At 37.0% G+C, this 12602-nt stretch overlaps 1 protein-coding gene across 1 annotated transcript; it reads left to right on the top strand.

The window, feature by feature from the left end:
* Positions 1-873: 873 nt before the first annotated feature.
* Positions 874-7999, top strand: LOC121263812 (uncharacterized protein At4g38062-like). Its single transcript, XM_041166894.1, is given in 12 exon segments — positions 874-1171; positions 2659-2721; positions 4770-5026; positions 5028-5125; positions 5128-5736; positions 5739-6146; positions 6149-6349; positions 6352-6456; positions 6459-7119; positions 7121-7575; positions 7578-7675; positions 7677-7999. Coding segments are annotated over 10 exon segments (2988 nt in total). The 5' UTR covers positions 874-1171; positions 2659-2721; positions 4770-4805; the 3' UTR covers positions 7809-7999.
* Positions 8000-12602: the final 4603 nt, after the last annotated feature.

The following is a 12602-nucleotide window of genomic DNA, read 5'->3' as shown; positions in this document are numbered from 1 at the left end:
TATCTAAAACCATATTATCTCTTAGAATCGTCCCCACACCAACAACATCAAAATCCCAAAATAGAGCCCCATCAAAATTCAATTTAACTTTACCTTGCGGTGGAGATTTCCACATACGGACCTTTTCTTTCCTCACTAATGCTGAGAGTGTTTAATAAAATTGAAACTTGTCACATAGATACAATTATCAACAACTTCCTGAAATGAATGCGCTGAATTCTTAAAGAAACAAATATTTCTATATTTCCAAACACCCCAAGCAATATAAGAAAGAGAAAAAAAAAAAAAAAAAAAAAAGAAGAAGAGAGAGTAAAGACATTTCAACTTCCATTAGAGTCCACAACAACTCATAGAAAGTATGAATTTAATGAAAAAATCTACACAACTTCTTATTATTCACACAACCTCTACACACCACACTTTTTTTAATTTTTATTATTTTTTTCTTTTATCAAATATTTAATATATGAATAATGAATAAAAGAATTGAATTAGTTTAAAAAGAATAAACTCAAAAAAAATTTAAAAAAATATTAAAAGTTTTAAAATTTTAAAAAATTATGGTACGTGGAGGTTGAAGAGATTGTGTAATATTGCTCGAATTTAATTAGCACACAACCCATCAGAAACCACACCCTTTTTTAATAAATTCATTTTTGTTTAGCTCTCAAAATTCTCAGGCTTTGGTAGATAGAGACAAATTCGGGGATGGGCTGGATTGAGAGCCCCGGCCCAACCAATACCTCGATCCCTAACGGCTAGTTTTTCTGTTTTTATCTTAAGTTAATTAAAGATTATGGATGGCCGAAGAATCCAAGACTAACGTCGTCAATGACTAGCAGTATCTCGCAGTCAAAACTCCGTCAAAGACACTCAATTTCAAATCCAAAAGCCCCCACTCTCTCTTAACGGCTCCTTCTGAAACTAACTTTTAATTTCTGCCCCCTCCACTCTCTCTCTCTTTCTCTCTCATCTTTTGCAGCGAAATTAGTTCTCTGTGCTTGACTCTTTTTGTTGGCTGCTTGATTTTCTTTGGTACGGAGAGAGATTCTGTGGTTTTGGCTGCCTTCACATGCGGTTGGTATAAAGTATTTGTCTTTGGCTTCTATCCTTGGCTCGGTTTCCGCCATTTTGGGGTCGGACGTCTTCTGCCTCTCCGCCGTTCTGTGTTGTATGTGCTTCTCTCCTTTCGGGTTTGTGTATATGCTGTGTCTTCTTGTATTTTTTCCGTGGCTGTGGGATCTGGGTTTACATGTGTCGTTATTGATTTCATGGTGGGATTTTAATTTCAGATTTCTTGCGCTTTTTCCCTCTTCTTTCTCCTTTGTCATCATAGGGAGTTATAGGTTTATGTGGATACTCTGTAGTTTCTGTTGAGTCCGTTTCCGCGTCACGTATGCTTGATTCTTTCTTTTTACAGATTTTTATTCGTTTTATTTGATTGCTGAGGTTGGTAAATTGCTCATTCAGCGATTCCCCCCCTGAAATTTGTTGCTAAAATTGTTAAAAAAATTATTCCCCTGATAAAGGCATGCATGAAATGCAATTGGTATTGGTTTGGGATGATAGGTATAGGTGGATGTTTACTGAAAGCGTCAAACTGTTCTACTGGTTTAGTTTTGAGGGGTGTTTGATTTCAGGTGACATGGTTAACATAGGTTAGGGTTACGAATTACACGTATGAAAAACAAGGACAAAAATGATGACAATTTAGGTTGGGAAACAGTAATGCAAGAAGAAAAATAGAAAGAATTGGGGTAGGGTGAGGGTAGTGGCCGAAGAAATTTTGGACAGTGTCAATTCGAAAGCCGTTTGGGATCAACCGACTATGTAGGAGAAATGGACTCTATTGACCACTATAGTTATTGTTCTATTTTTTGCATGCTTATTTGCTATATCCATCGAAAGTTGTTCTTCCTACAAAGGTGCCACGTAACACAGCCCTAGAACTTATTCGTCGACAAAAATCAATCCCAAATTTAAAACTTAAATAGCACTTTTTACTTAAAAAAGAAGAAGAAGAAGAGAAATAGCACTTCAGGTGGAACCTTTCTGATTAGGATAGCATTACAATTCTCTAATCAGAGGTAAAAAGAAACTAACTTTCTGTTTATACACCCAATATAATCATGGGATTTGCTCCAATAATTCTGTGCATAGAAAACATCTAATCAGAAAAAAAGGCTGGAAAGCAATTCTCTTTGAATTGCTCTCTGTTTTTCTCTGCATTATTTTTATACCGTTTTTATTTTGTCATTGATGATGATGGTGCACTGGGGATACATAAACCGCTAATAATTCTGTGTGCAGGAAAATATTGAAGTTTATTAGAGCACTTTTGGTTCCCCTATATAAAATTTTATTTACAGAGTAATGAAAGATAAACATTGCATCCTTTGCATTTTGTTGTGGGTTTGGTTTTGGTGTCTTTCCAGTTGATCTGCTTTTATGATGGTGCATCTTAATAATCATGATAAAACAGCAATATAGGGTTTCGTTCTTGCCAATTGCATTTATTTTCCGTTGTTTACCTGCTCTCTCTGTTTCACCGTCTGTCCATCTATCCAACCGTTTCCTTTAATATTTTGCAACGGTTGAATTTTGTTAAATGATTCCGTGGTATCTTTTTTATAGCTGAATAATGTTTCCCATTTTCAGACAGGTTTCTGCTGTGGAATTTTCCCCTGGATTTTCCTGTGCATTTTCGATTTAACTGTCCAGGTTTGATTCCCTTCTTTTCGTGTTCATTTTTCACATATCATTTTATTTATGGATTACAAATAAATGTAGCATATATTGTTTCATTTTTTCCCCGTTGTGGTTTAGATGTCTCCTGCCTTTTCTTTCCTTATTGTCCTTTTCAGACGTGAAACAAAATCATGGATGTTGATGCTTGAGTCTTTTTCTGATTCCGAAATTTGGTGTTTGTGTGGTCTCTCTTGGTCATCTTTTTAGGTTACCATTTTACATTTATTTGTCTCCTGCATTTTCTTCTCTTATCTGCTGCCCTTTGTGTTGTTCTTTAGTTGATATATGTTTAACTTAGCTAACTTTTGAAATGTCTATCTGGTCAATCTGCATAATTTTACTTGATCTATTTGTGTTTTAAATGGACTTTGTTGTTTCCATTAGAGGTGTAGAACCGGATCCGGATCCGGATTTTAAAAACCGGACGGTTATCTGGCTGGAAAAGCCCCAAAAAAATCCGGGTGATAACCGGATGTAAACCCGGATATCGGTTTATTCTTTTTTTTCCTTTTTTTTGAAAAAAAAAGACTTTTCAAAAATGTTTTTATAGTACTATTTTTTTAAAATTTGGATAACATGTTTAATACCCCGATTTTCTTAAAAAATATTTTAAACAGTTTTAAAAGGTTTTTTTTTTTAAATCTTTTTAACAATTCAAAAGGCCTTTTTTAATAGGCCTTTATGTTTTTTTTTTTTTATATAAAATAATAATAATACATCAACACACACTACATGCATACTACATATTATATTGTTGTTTGCATCACAATGCAAAACATCAATTTACAAAGAATAAAATAAATAATAATACATCACAACAATATCAAGATGTTATTAATGTTGATCTTCTCCATCCATTAATATTATTGTAGTACGATGTACCATGCATGCATGATTTTTATATTAATGTTGATCTTGTCCCTTGCATTTCATGCACAATGAAAAAAGACATTTATTTTTCTTTTTTGCTTTTGAATCCAAAAGAGAGAAAAAATCTTAAAATAACTCCTAGTTTTGTAATTAGAATAATATAATTATGGAATGATATATCAAAGCTTAAATTTGATGATCCTTATGTGCTCCATACAATAATCTTTATAGTTAATTTTTGTTTATTATTTTTATTTTGAAATTTAAAAAAATTAAAAGTTTTTGTGTTTTCTTTTTTAAATAATAACCGGTTACATAACCGGATCCGTAATAGGTCCATACTGGATCCGGTTTCATCTTATCCGCCGGTCCAATCCTGATAACCGCCTGGATTCACTTGGATTTCTGGTTCCGGACCAGACTGAAAAAGTCGGGCCCGGTTGCACACCCCTATTTTCCATAGTTGAGAACATGGTCCAAATTAAATTACTGTTCAGATTTAAGGATGGACTCATAAAATTATGAAAGAACTAAATAATCAAATCTTTCAGTTTGGATGTTGAATTAGACTAGTCAAAAATATATATTTTGTAGGTTGAACATGAAATATTGGATGAAGAACAAATTCTAGGTTTTTAATGTATTTTTTATTTTTCGTTTCTTATTCTTGATTGGGAAGCTTTTGTTTCTTTGATTGGTATATAGGGAGATTTTGGGGATTTAAATATTAAGCAAGGTGTAATAGCATCTTCTGGTAGTCAAATTCTCTTGCACCGTTACAAATCAATTTTCATTAATATAGTGTTCTTTTCTATATCATCCTAATGTTTGGTTTTAGACATTGAGTAATTATAAAGTTATTATAAGTTGCCAATATGGGAGCTGTGCGTGCCTTGCTAATTCTATTCCAGCTAAGTAGTATGATAAACTTGAGGAGGAATTTATTACTTTGAAGATGCAATACCATTTTGGGAACTGCAGAATAAACTTTAGGAAGATTGTTACATAACAGATATTCTTGTCATATGAATGCCAATTAGAAGATTCAGTGATTTATTTGAACCTTTAATGACTTATGAAAACTTTGGTATTGCCGGTATTCTGATCCATTTTAACTTATTTTGGTAGTTTCGTATTTTGGTTGCAAACAGGCATATATCTGATCTTGGTGTTTGGGAGGAAAGAAAATGGAAAAGGTTTATGAAGAGCTAGATGAAACTAAAACTGAGCTTGAGAAGCTCAGGACAGACTACAAAACCAAAGCAGAATTATGTGAGAACTTGAAGAAGGCACACAATGAACAGTTGATCAAAAGCCAGGAAGCAAGTATGAAAATTGAGAAGCAATCTCAAGAACTAAATTTAAAGGCAGAAGAAATCTCTGTGGCAAAGCAAATGTGTGAGGAACTTACACAGTTTGAATGAAAAAGAGTCTATCGTTAAACATCTGACTGCTGCAAATGATAAGCTTCGAGTAGATTGTGATGAGAAGTCCTGTAAATGGGAAAAAGAAAAAGAGATTTGGTGTTTGCTTTAGTTGAGGCCAATCAGAAGGTTATTAATCAAGAGCAAAATATTCGTGCATATACAGAAGAGATTGAAGGCCTCAAGGAATGTCTATCAGTTTTACAGAAGAAGTATTTGGAAGCAGAGATAAGAGCTAAAGCATCAAAAGAACTTAGAGAAAGAGATGATATTTTACTTAATTTAGAGGAGGAGAAGAGGAAGCTTGAAGATCAGATAAAATGGAAAAAGGAGCAATTTGCACATCTAGAAGAAGCACATGAAAAGCTACGAAATCAATTCAAGGCCACTAAGAAGGACTGGGAGCAGGAGAGATCTACATTGGTTGAAGAGATTTGTTCGCTACAGACCAGCTTAGATTGTCATACCAGAATCTCAGAAGATCTGAAAAACAGGTTACAAATGTGCAACCAAGCCCTGAATCATGAACAAAGCCGGAGAAAGTCTTTGGAAGTTCACGTTTCTGAGTTACAGACACAGTATGAGAATGCTTTTGCAGGATGCCAAGATGCGACATCGCTAATGGAGTGCTTGACTGCTCAGAGGGACGAAGAAATTTCAGCTCTAAAGAGCTCATTGGGCACAAAGGAGAAATTAGGAAGGAAATGGAATATCAAGCTGGGAAACTAGAGCAAGAAAACCAAGAGTTGCGCATATCCCTGAGAGAACTTCAGGAAGCTGGAATACAAGAATCAGGAGCTTCATCTTCTCTGGATAAGCTGCGAAACAAGATCAAACATATGGAGCAGATGCACAGAGAGTCTAGCGCAAATCTTAGTGCTAAAGAAGCTGATTGGAGGTCTCAACTGGAAAAGATGGCAGGAGACTTGAATGACTGTCAATCTGAGTTGGAGAATAAAGATGCTGCAATACAAGAACTTATGATGGAGTTGGAAAGTGTTCATTCTTTAGCGATGCAATTGAAGTTGCAAAATGAAGAGATTTCCGTGATGTTACTGGTGTTGAAACTAGGAATTTCTGAGGCTCAATTGAAGCTTGCAAATGAAAGGCTGAAATGGATGTGCAAGACAAAGAGAAAGAGAGGAATGTTTCTCTGTTGATTAAGCAGCTGGAGATGAAGAATGCTGCTCTTGGTTGGAGCCCAAGAGATATCATTGAAGAACGTGAGAAGGCAGAATATTTATCAAGGAGGATTGAGTCCTTGGATATCCTTGATGAGGAGCGGCTTTTAATGCAGAAAGAACTGGAGATGAAGAATGCTGCTTTGGTTGGAGCCCAGACAGATACATAGAAGAACGGGAGAAGGCAGAATCTTTATCAAGGAGGATTGAGTCCTTGGATATCCTTGATGAGGAGCAACTTTTATGCAGAAAGAACTTCAGAGATACAAGGAGATGCTTGAAGAATCATCCAGGTGTCAACTTCACTTGGAAGATAAAGTTTGCAGACAAAAGCAGCTTAAAGGAGAAACTTGTACAAGTTTGTTATGCCTTGAGAGAGCAAATGCAGACTATGTTGATCAAATCTGTGAAAACAATGAAATTGAATTTGAATTGCATATATGGAGATCAATTGCCGAACGTTTAAAAGTTGATCTTGAAGAAAGTCATGCAGTGCGGAAAGAGCTAGAAGCTTCTCTTCTCTCACAAGTAGATGTGGGAGAAACGATCAAGCAAGAGAAAATTGGCCTTATCCAGATGTTGGAAGAGAGAGACAGAAGAATTGATGATCTTCAGCAACGGATTGTTTTACTGGACCAAGAGCTTAACACAAGGAAAACAGAAGCTGCCTGTTCTTCAGGAATGAAGAGAGCACTTTCCTTCGAGTCAGAAAAAGCAAGCCTTTACCAGACTATGAGAGAAAAGGACGAGATTTTAGAGCAACTTGAGAAAGAGGTTGAATGGCTGGAGAAAGAATCATTGAGAAGAGAACTTGAAAGTGCTGTGCTTTCACAAATTGTCACAGAGAGAACATTAGAGCATGAGAAAGAGAAGCTTGTCCTCCTTATAGAAGATAAAAAAAAGAATAGATGATCTCATGCAGCTTATGAAGTCTTCGGAACAAAAGTTTAATAGCTCATTAATCTCTTTTTCTTCACAGCTTGCCGAGAAGCAGGAAGAGATTAATCTGGTCCATGATGCTTGGGAGAGGATTACTGCAGCTGAGATTCTGGCCGCACTTGAAGTTGAAGAGAAGAAGTTGATGATAGTGGAACTCGAGGATGATATCCGTACTATAGAGCAGAAATTGGAATTACATGAAAAATCCGTGGGATACTCACAACAGCAGGCACAAGAAATTGAAGCAGAACTGGCAACTAAACAATTAGAAATAAAGAACTTGATGATTCAAATGGAGACAAAGCTGAGAATTTCAGATGCCATAGTTAACGAGCTGAAGAGTGAGAAAAGAAGCTTACATGAAGATGTAGTGAAATTATTGTCAGATAGGGAACACTTGTTGGGTTTCATTGCAAGCTGGGTGATGGGATCAGTGAGTTCTCCACTGCAGACTCGCAACTGATGGGTGTTTTGAGCAGGCTGGTGCAGTCTTTTGACAATAATAATGGCCAGGATGGTTTTGAAGGAGGATGATGAGCTCTATCAGTCTGTAAAAGAGAACTTGAATATCCATCATTCACCTGTGACAAAGAAATATTTAGCCATTTCAGAGGCAAGATCACCATTTAGAGAGCGCAACAGCTAGCTGTAAACACAGCCACGTGTAGTTTAGTTTGTACAATCCAGAATATTGCTTCCTCGCACACATGTTTTTCAGGTTTTCAGTGTGTGGATTTCTTCTAGCTTGTATATGACTGATTTATGGACAAACATTTGCCACTGATTCATATTAATTTGTTTGATGGGTCAAGAATGAAAGGTTTCTATAGCTTGAAACTCTGACCTCTTACTAACAAAAGTTGCTTTTGCTTTGCATTTTATGTTTACTAGTTTGAACTGCAACTGTTAGCTACTTGAGGGGGTGGTAGGCTTTTTCACATTGCATCACTCAGGCTCCCTAAGTGGCCTAAAGTTTACTCATTATTAGTGACCTCAGGCAGTCAATGTTAGAGAAGTTTCTCAAGGAGAGTGAAATGAGATGGCAAAGTTATGTTGCTTGGAATTAATAATCTTCTTTAATCCTTTCATCAGGAAAAATTAGAGAATGATATTTGCAATCATAGTCTACAAGCACCACATACTCTTCTTGAAAAAAATGTGTAAGTATGGACTCAAATGGAAAAATTAATTTTTTAATGATGACTACACTTTTTTTCAAAGGAGTGCGACGCTTGCACAAATCATGACTGTATCTAGCATTACTCAAAAGGGTTATATCATCGGAGTGGATGCATCTTTGAGCTTGCACTAAGATAAGATCTCATTATTAGGGTTAGGACTGAGCAAAAATTCAAAAATCTGACTTCGGATCCAACTCCAATCCAATTCCGCTTCGACTCCAACAAAACAAAGTCGAGTTAGAGTTTTTTTTTTTTTTTTTAATTTTTTTAAATTTTTCAGCCAGAGTCAGAGTCGAGTTGAAGGTGTGCTAGACTGACTCCAAATCCGATCTGATCCGATCTGATTTGACTCCAATTTTGCTATCCGAATTTGACTCCAACTCCGACTTTGAATCCGACTCCAATATTGTACATATGTTATAAAAATATGAATTTATTTATATTTATCATATATACTAGATATTTATTTAGTTATATAACTAAACTTATATAGTTAAATTCAATAATATATTATTTGAGATAATTATGATAATAATATACTTAAACTATAATGTAAATAAACTAATAATAGTCTAGTATATATAAACATGATGATAGTATAACTACCAGTATAGAAATAAGCCTAGTATAATAAGTTAATAACAAATACTAATTTACTAAAGTATAATAACATGTAATTCGACACTATAGTATAAGTCTAGTCTAGAAATAAGTTATAAATAACTTAGCCACTAATATAATATAATTAGGGGTGGGCAGCGGGGCCCCGCCCTGCTGCCCCGACCCTCTTCCGCCCCGCCTCCGTTAGGCGGGGCGGATCACCCCGCCGTCAGATGCGGGCGGCGGGGCCACCGCCCGCATCTGGGGCAACATCCGGGGGCGGGGGTCATCCCGCCCAGCCGCCCGCATATTATTATATTATATATAATTATAATTATATATAATTTATTATATATTATACGTTATTTACATATATATTAAAAAAAAAAAAAACCCAGGCATGAAACGACGTCGTTTCATGCCTGGGTTTAAAATTAAAACTGAAACCCTTACCCAACCCCCCCCTTCTTGCCTCTGCCGAGCCCCGATTCTCATTTCTCACTCTCGCAGCCTCGCTTCGCCTCTCTCTCTCTCTGAGTTACTTCTCGCAGCCGTGAGCCGCCGCCCAGTCCATCTATCTGCATCGCCATCCCCGTCGCACGACTCGGACTCGCACCCGGTTCCTCTCTCTTCATCTCCGAAGGTAAGAAACCCAATTCGACACTTCAATTTTTTTTTTTATTTACATATTTAATGGAGATTGGAGGAAGGATGGGGTTTATCGGAGATGGAGGATGGATTTTGTGATTGTGTGCTGTGGAGTTTAGATTGTGCATGTGGTTTTATCTTTGAAATTTTGAATGGCTCCCGTGACCCGTGAAATTGTGAATTGTGTGCTGTGATTTTTTTTTTTTTTTTGCATTATATAATGTGTGTAAATTCACTGAATTTCAATATTATTGTGTCTAGGGCTCCAATCCGAAACCCTAAATTAATTTAGGGGTTTTAATCTTTGAAACCCTAAATTAATTTAGGGTTTCGAAATACCCTAAAGAGCCCAATCCGAAACCCTAAATTAATTTAGGGGTTTTCAATCTCAATATTATTGTGTCTAATTAATTCGGATTGGAGCCCTAAATTAATTTAGGGCTCCAATCCGAAACCCTAAATTAATTTAGGGGTTTTAATCTTTGAAACCCCTAAATTAATTTAGGGGTTTAATCTTTAAAATTGCTATGCACTAGGGGTTTAAAAAATTAATTTAGGGGTTTAAAAACATAATTTTATGTTCCCTACCAAATTGAACAAAAAAAAAAAAAAAAAAGAATGTACTAGGGTATTTCGAAATTCAATATAATGAATTAAGATGAAATATATATATATATATATATATATATATATATATATGAAATTATGAATGTCAAGTGGTACTTTTTTTTATTCTACTTTTTTTTTTTTTATGTTCATTATAATTTATATAGTTGCTATGCTTATGCCTTATAGTCTTTCAAGTTATAAATATATATATATATATATATATATTTATATATATATATATTATGAATGTCAAATTCATTTGAACACAAAAGAGAATTTGCATAAACATGTTGTTTTAGTAAAAAGAAAGCATTTAGGGTGACAAGATGTGGCGCCCTCGACCCCCACGTGTTATATATATATATTTTTTTTGTGGAGTTCGTGACACCGGGATGATGACCACACGGATCACGCACCCCAATAACTCTCAGTGCTCTAAGCGTGTACAACATACATAAAATGTACAGTAATTTTCGCAGCGGAAATAAAAGGTCTTTCTTTATAAAGTACCAGAATTGTTCATAAAACAGTAAAACAACTTTACAAATATTTTACAGTCTTCCGACAGATAACTTAAAGAAAGCAAATAACATAATGGAAACATGTCCCAAAACGCTGAACAACATAACAGCGACTTAAGCTTCAGGCAGAGTCGGTCCTTCAGGTTCATACACGGGCTCTGCGTCAAAATCTACGGCACCATAAACGGAACCGTAGGGTAAACACCACTATGAGATTTTGACATCTCAGCATGTAATTAACCAAATAACATCAAAGAGATTTAAAACATAATTATACAAACACGTGATCCCAAGCGGACAAATAACAACTTACATTACTTTCCCAAAATATCATTTTTTTCTTTCACTCAAAATTCCATTTTTGTCCCATTCATATAATAAGAATTCACGCATGCACCACGGTCTCCCCTATGGACCGTCCGCACACCCTGGCTCTCTTCGTCACATCACGGGTAACGTCCGTGCATGAGACTTCGTAACGAGCGATGCTCAGTTCCGCGCTCAGCGCGTACATGGCCAAGCATCCTCTAACCTCGCCAGCCAAAGGTCACGGAATCGGTACGAGAGCGTTACCGTCTCGTCCGTTCCCGTCGTCGCCCTGCGACAACTCAGAGGATGTCACGTCAGTCTGTTACGCTTCCGAGTGACCAGAGAAGCTCCACCGAGATAATGCCCCATCTCGGCTTGGGGTCGTGAAACACACGCATTCACGCAACAGTATCAATATGCAACAGACTTCGTGACATTACCGCATAATTAACAAAATGATAATTTATGCTTTCTACAGTTTATTAGAATACGCATTTAAATAATTCTTTTTACAAGTTCTCAATAAATGCCGAAACACAATTTCATAAATACACGCATAGTCCCATCCGCTAATCCGGCCCAAGGCCCAATTACAATTAATAACCCAACAATTTTGACGGCCCAAGGGCCATTTATTTCACAATACCATTAAAGCCCAACACTCCAATAAATACAGTACATTTTCATCAAATCAATAATGTACAAATAAACAACAGTTTATAAAACCAATAAATACAACAATTTATTTATAACATTGAGAAATTACAAATAAAGAGAAAATTACATACACACGATGAAATAAAAATCTGGAAGATCACGTGAAAGGAAGTGCAGCCAACAGTGGCGACGGCGTCTCACGGCGGAAACCGTTTCTCTCAACTCACGGTTTGAACAACACAGATGAAAAACTTAACACAATCCCAACCAAAATACAAGATTTGAACGCACAAAGGGTTCGGTAAACAACACCTCACGGATTCAAACACCACTCACAAATTCCAGATTTGTAACTCTCGGATCACACCAAAAATCCTAATTAATCTAACATAAACAAAACCAAACACACATCCATGGAGAGCCCCAACCCATGAGAAGCCGTGGCCTACTTATAGGCCAAAAATGGCGGTTCGCATGGCGTGCGTGTCGCACGGTGGAGGAAGAAAATAACGGCAGCATGCCGTGGAGGAAAAGAAATTCTCTTGCGGACGCGTGGCACGGCGGCACTCACGGAAGCCATGCCCGACGCCACCGAGGAGCTTGCGGAAATGGTAGTGACCGTGCGATGCCACGGGTTGATGGCAACCTTCGGGGTGCATGCCGAACGACACGAGTAGATGGAGGTGGCTCCTGGCTGGGATTTAAATCCGGTAGTAGCTGCGTGGGGATCGGCAGCACCTGCGTGGAGAAGAAATCGCAGAAGAAAGGAGAAGAATCGGGAAGGAGAAGGAGCAGTGTGCGGCGCGAGAAGGAAATAAGATGGAGCTAGGGCTCCATCCAAAACGACGCCGTTTCTGCAATGAGTGGCTGGGCACTCACGGGCCGCACGGCTGGGCCGTGTTCCGCACAAGGCCT

The sequence above is a fragment of the Juglans microcarpa x Juglans regia genome, chromosome 4S (genome assembly GCF_004785595.1).
Source record: "Juglans microcarpa x Juglans regia isolate MS1-56 chromosome 4S, Jm3101_v1.0, whole genome shotgun sequence".
Classification (NCBI taxonomy): Eukaryota; Viridiplantae; Streptophyta; class Magnoliopsida; order Fagales; family Juglandaceae; genus Juglans; species Juglans microcarpa x Juglans regia.
Note: the sequence above shows the minus strand (reverse complement) of the source record. Positions and strands in the feature narration are given on the sequence as shown.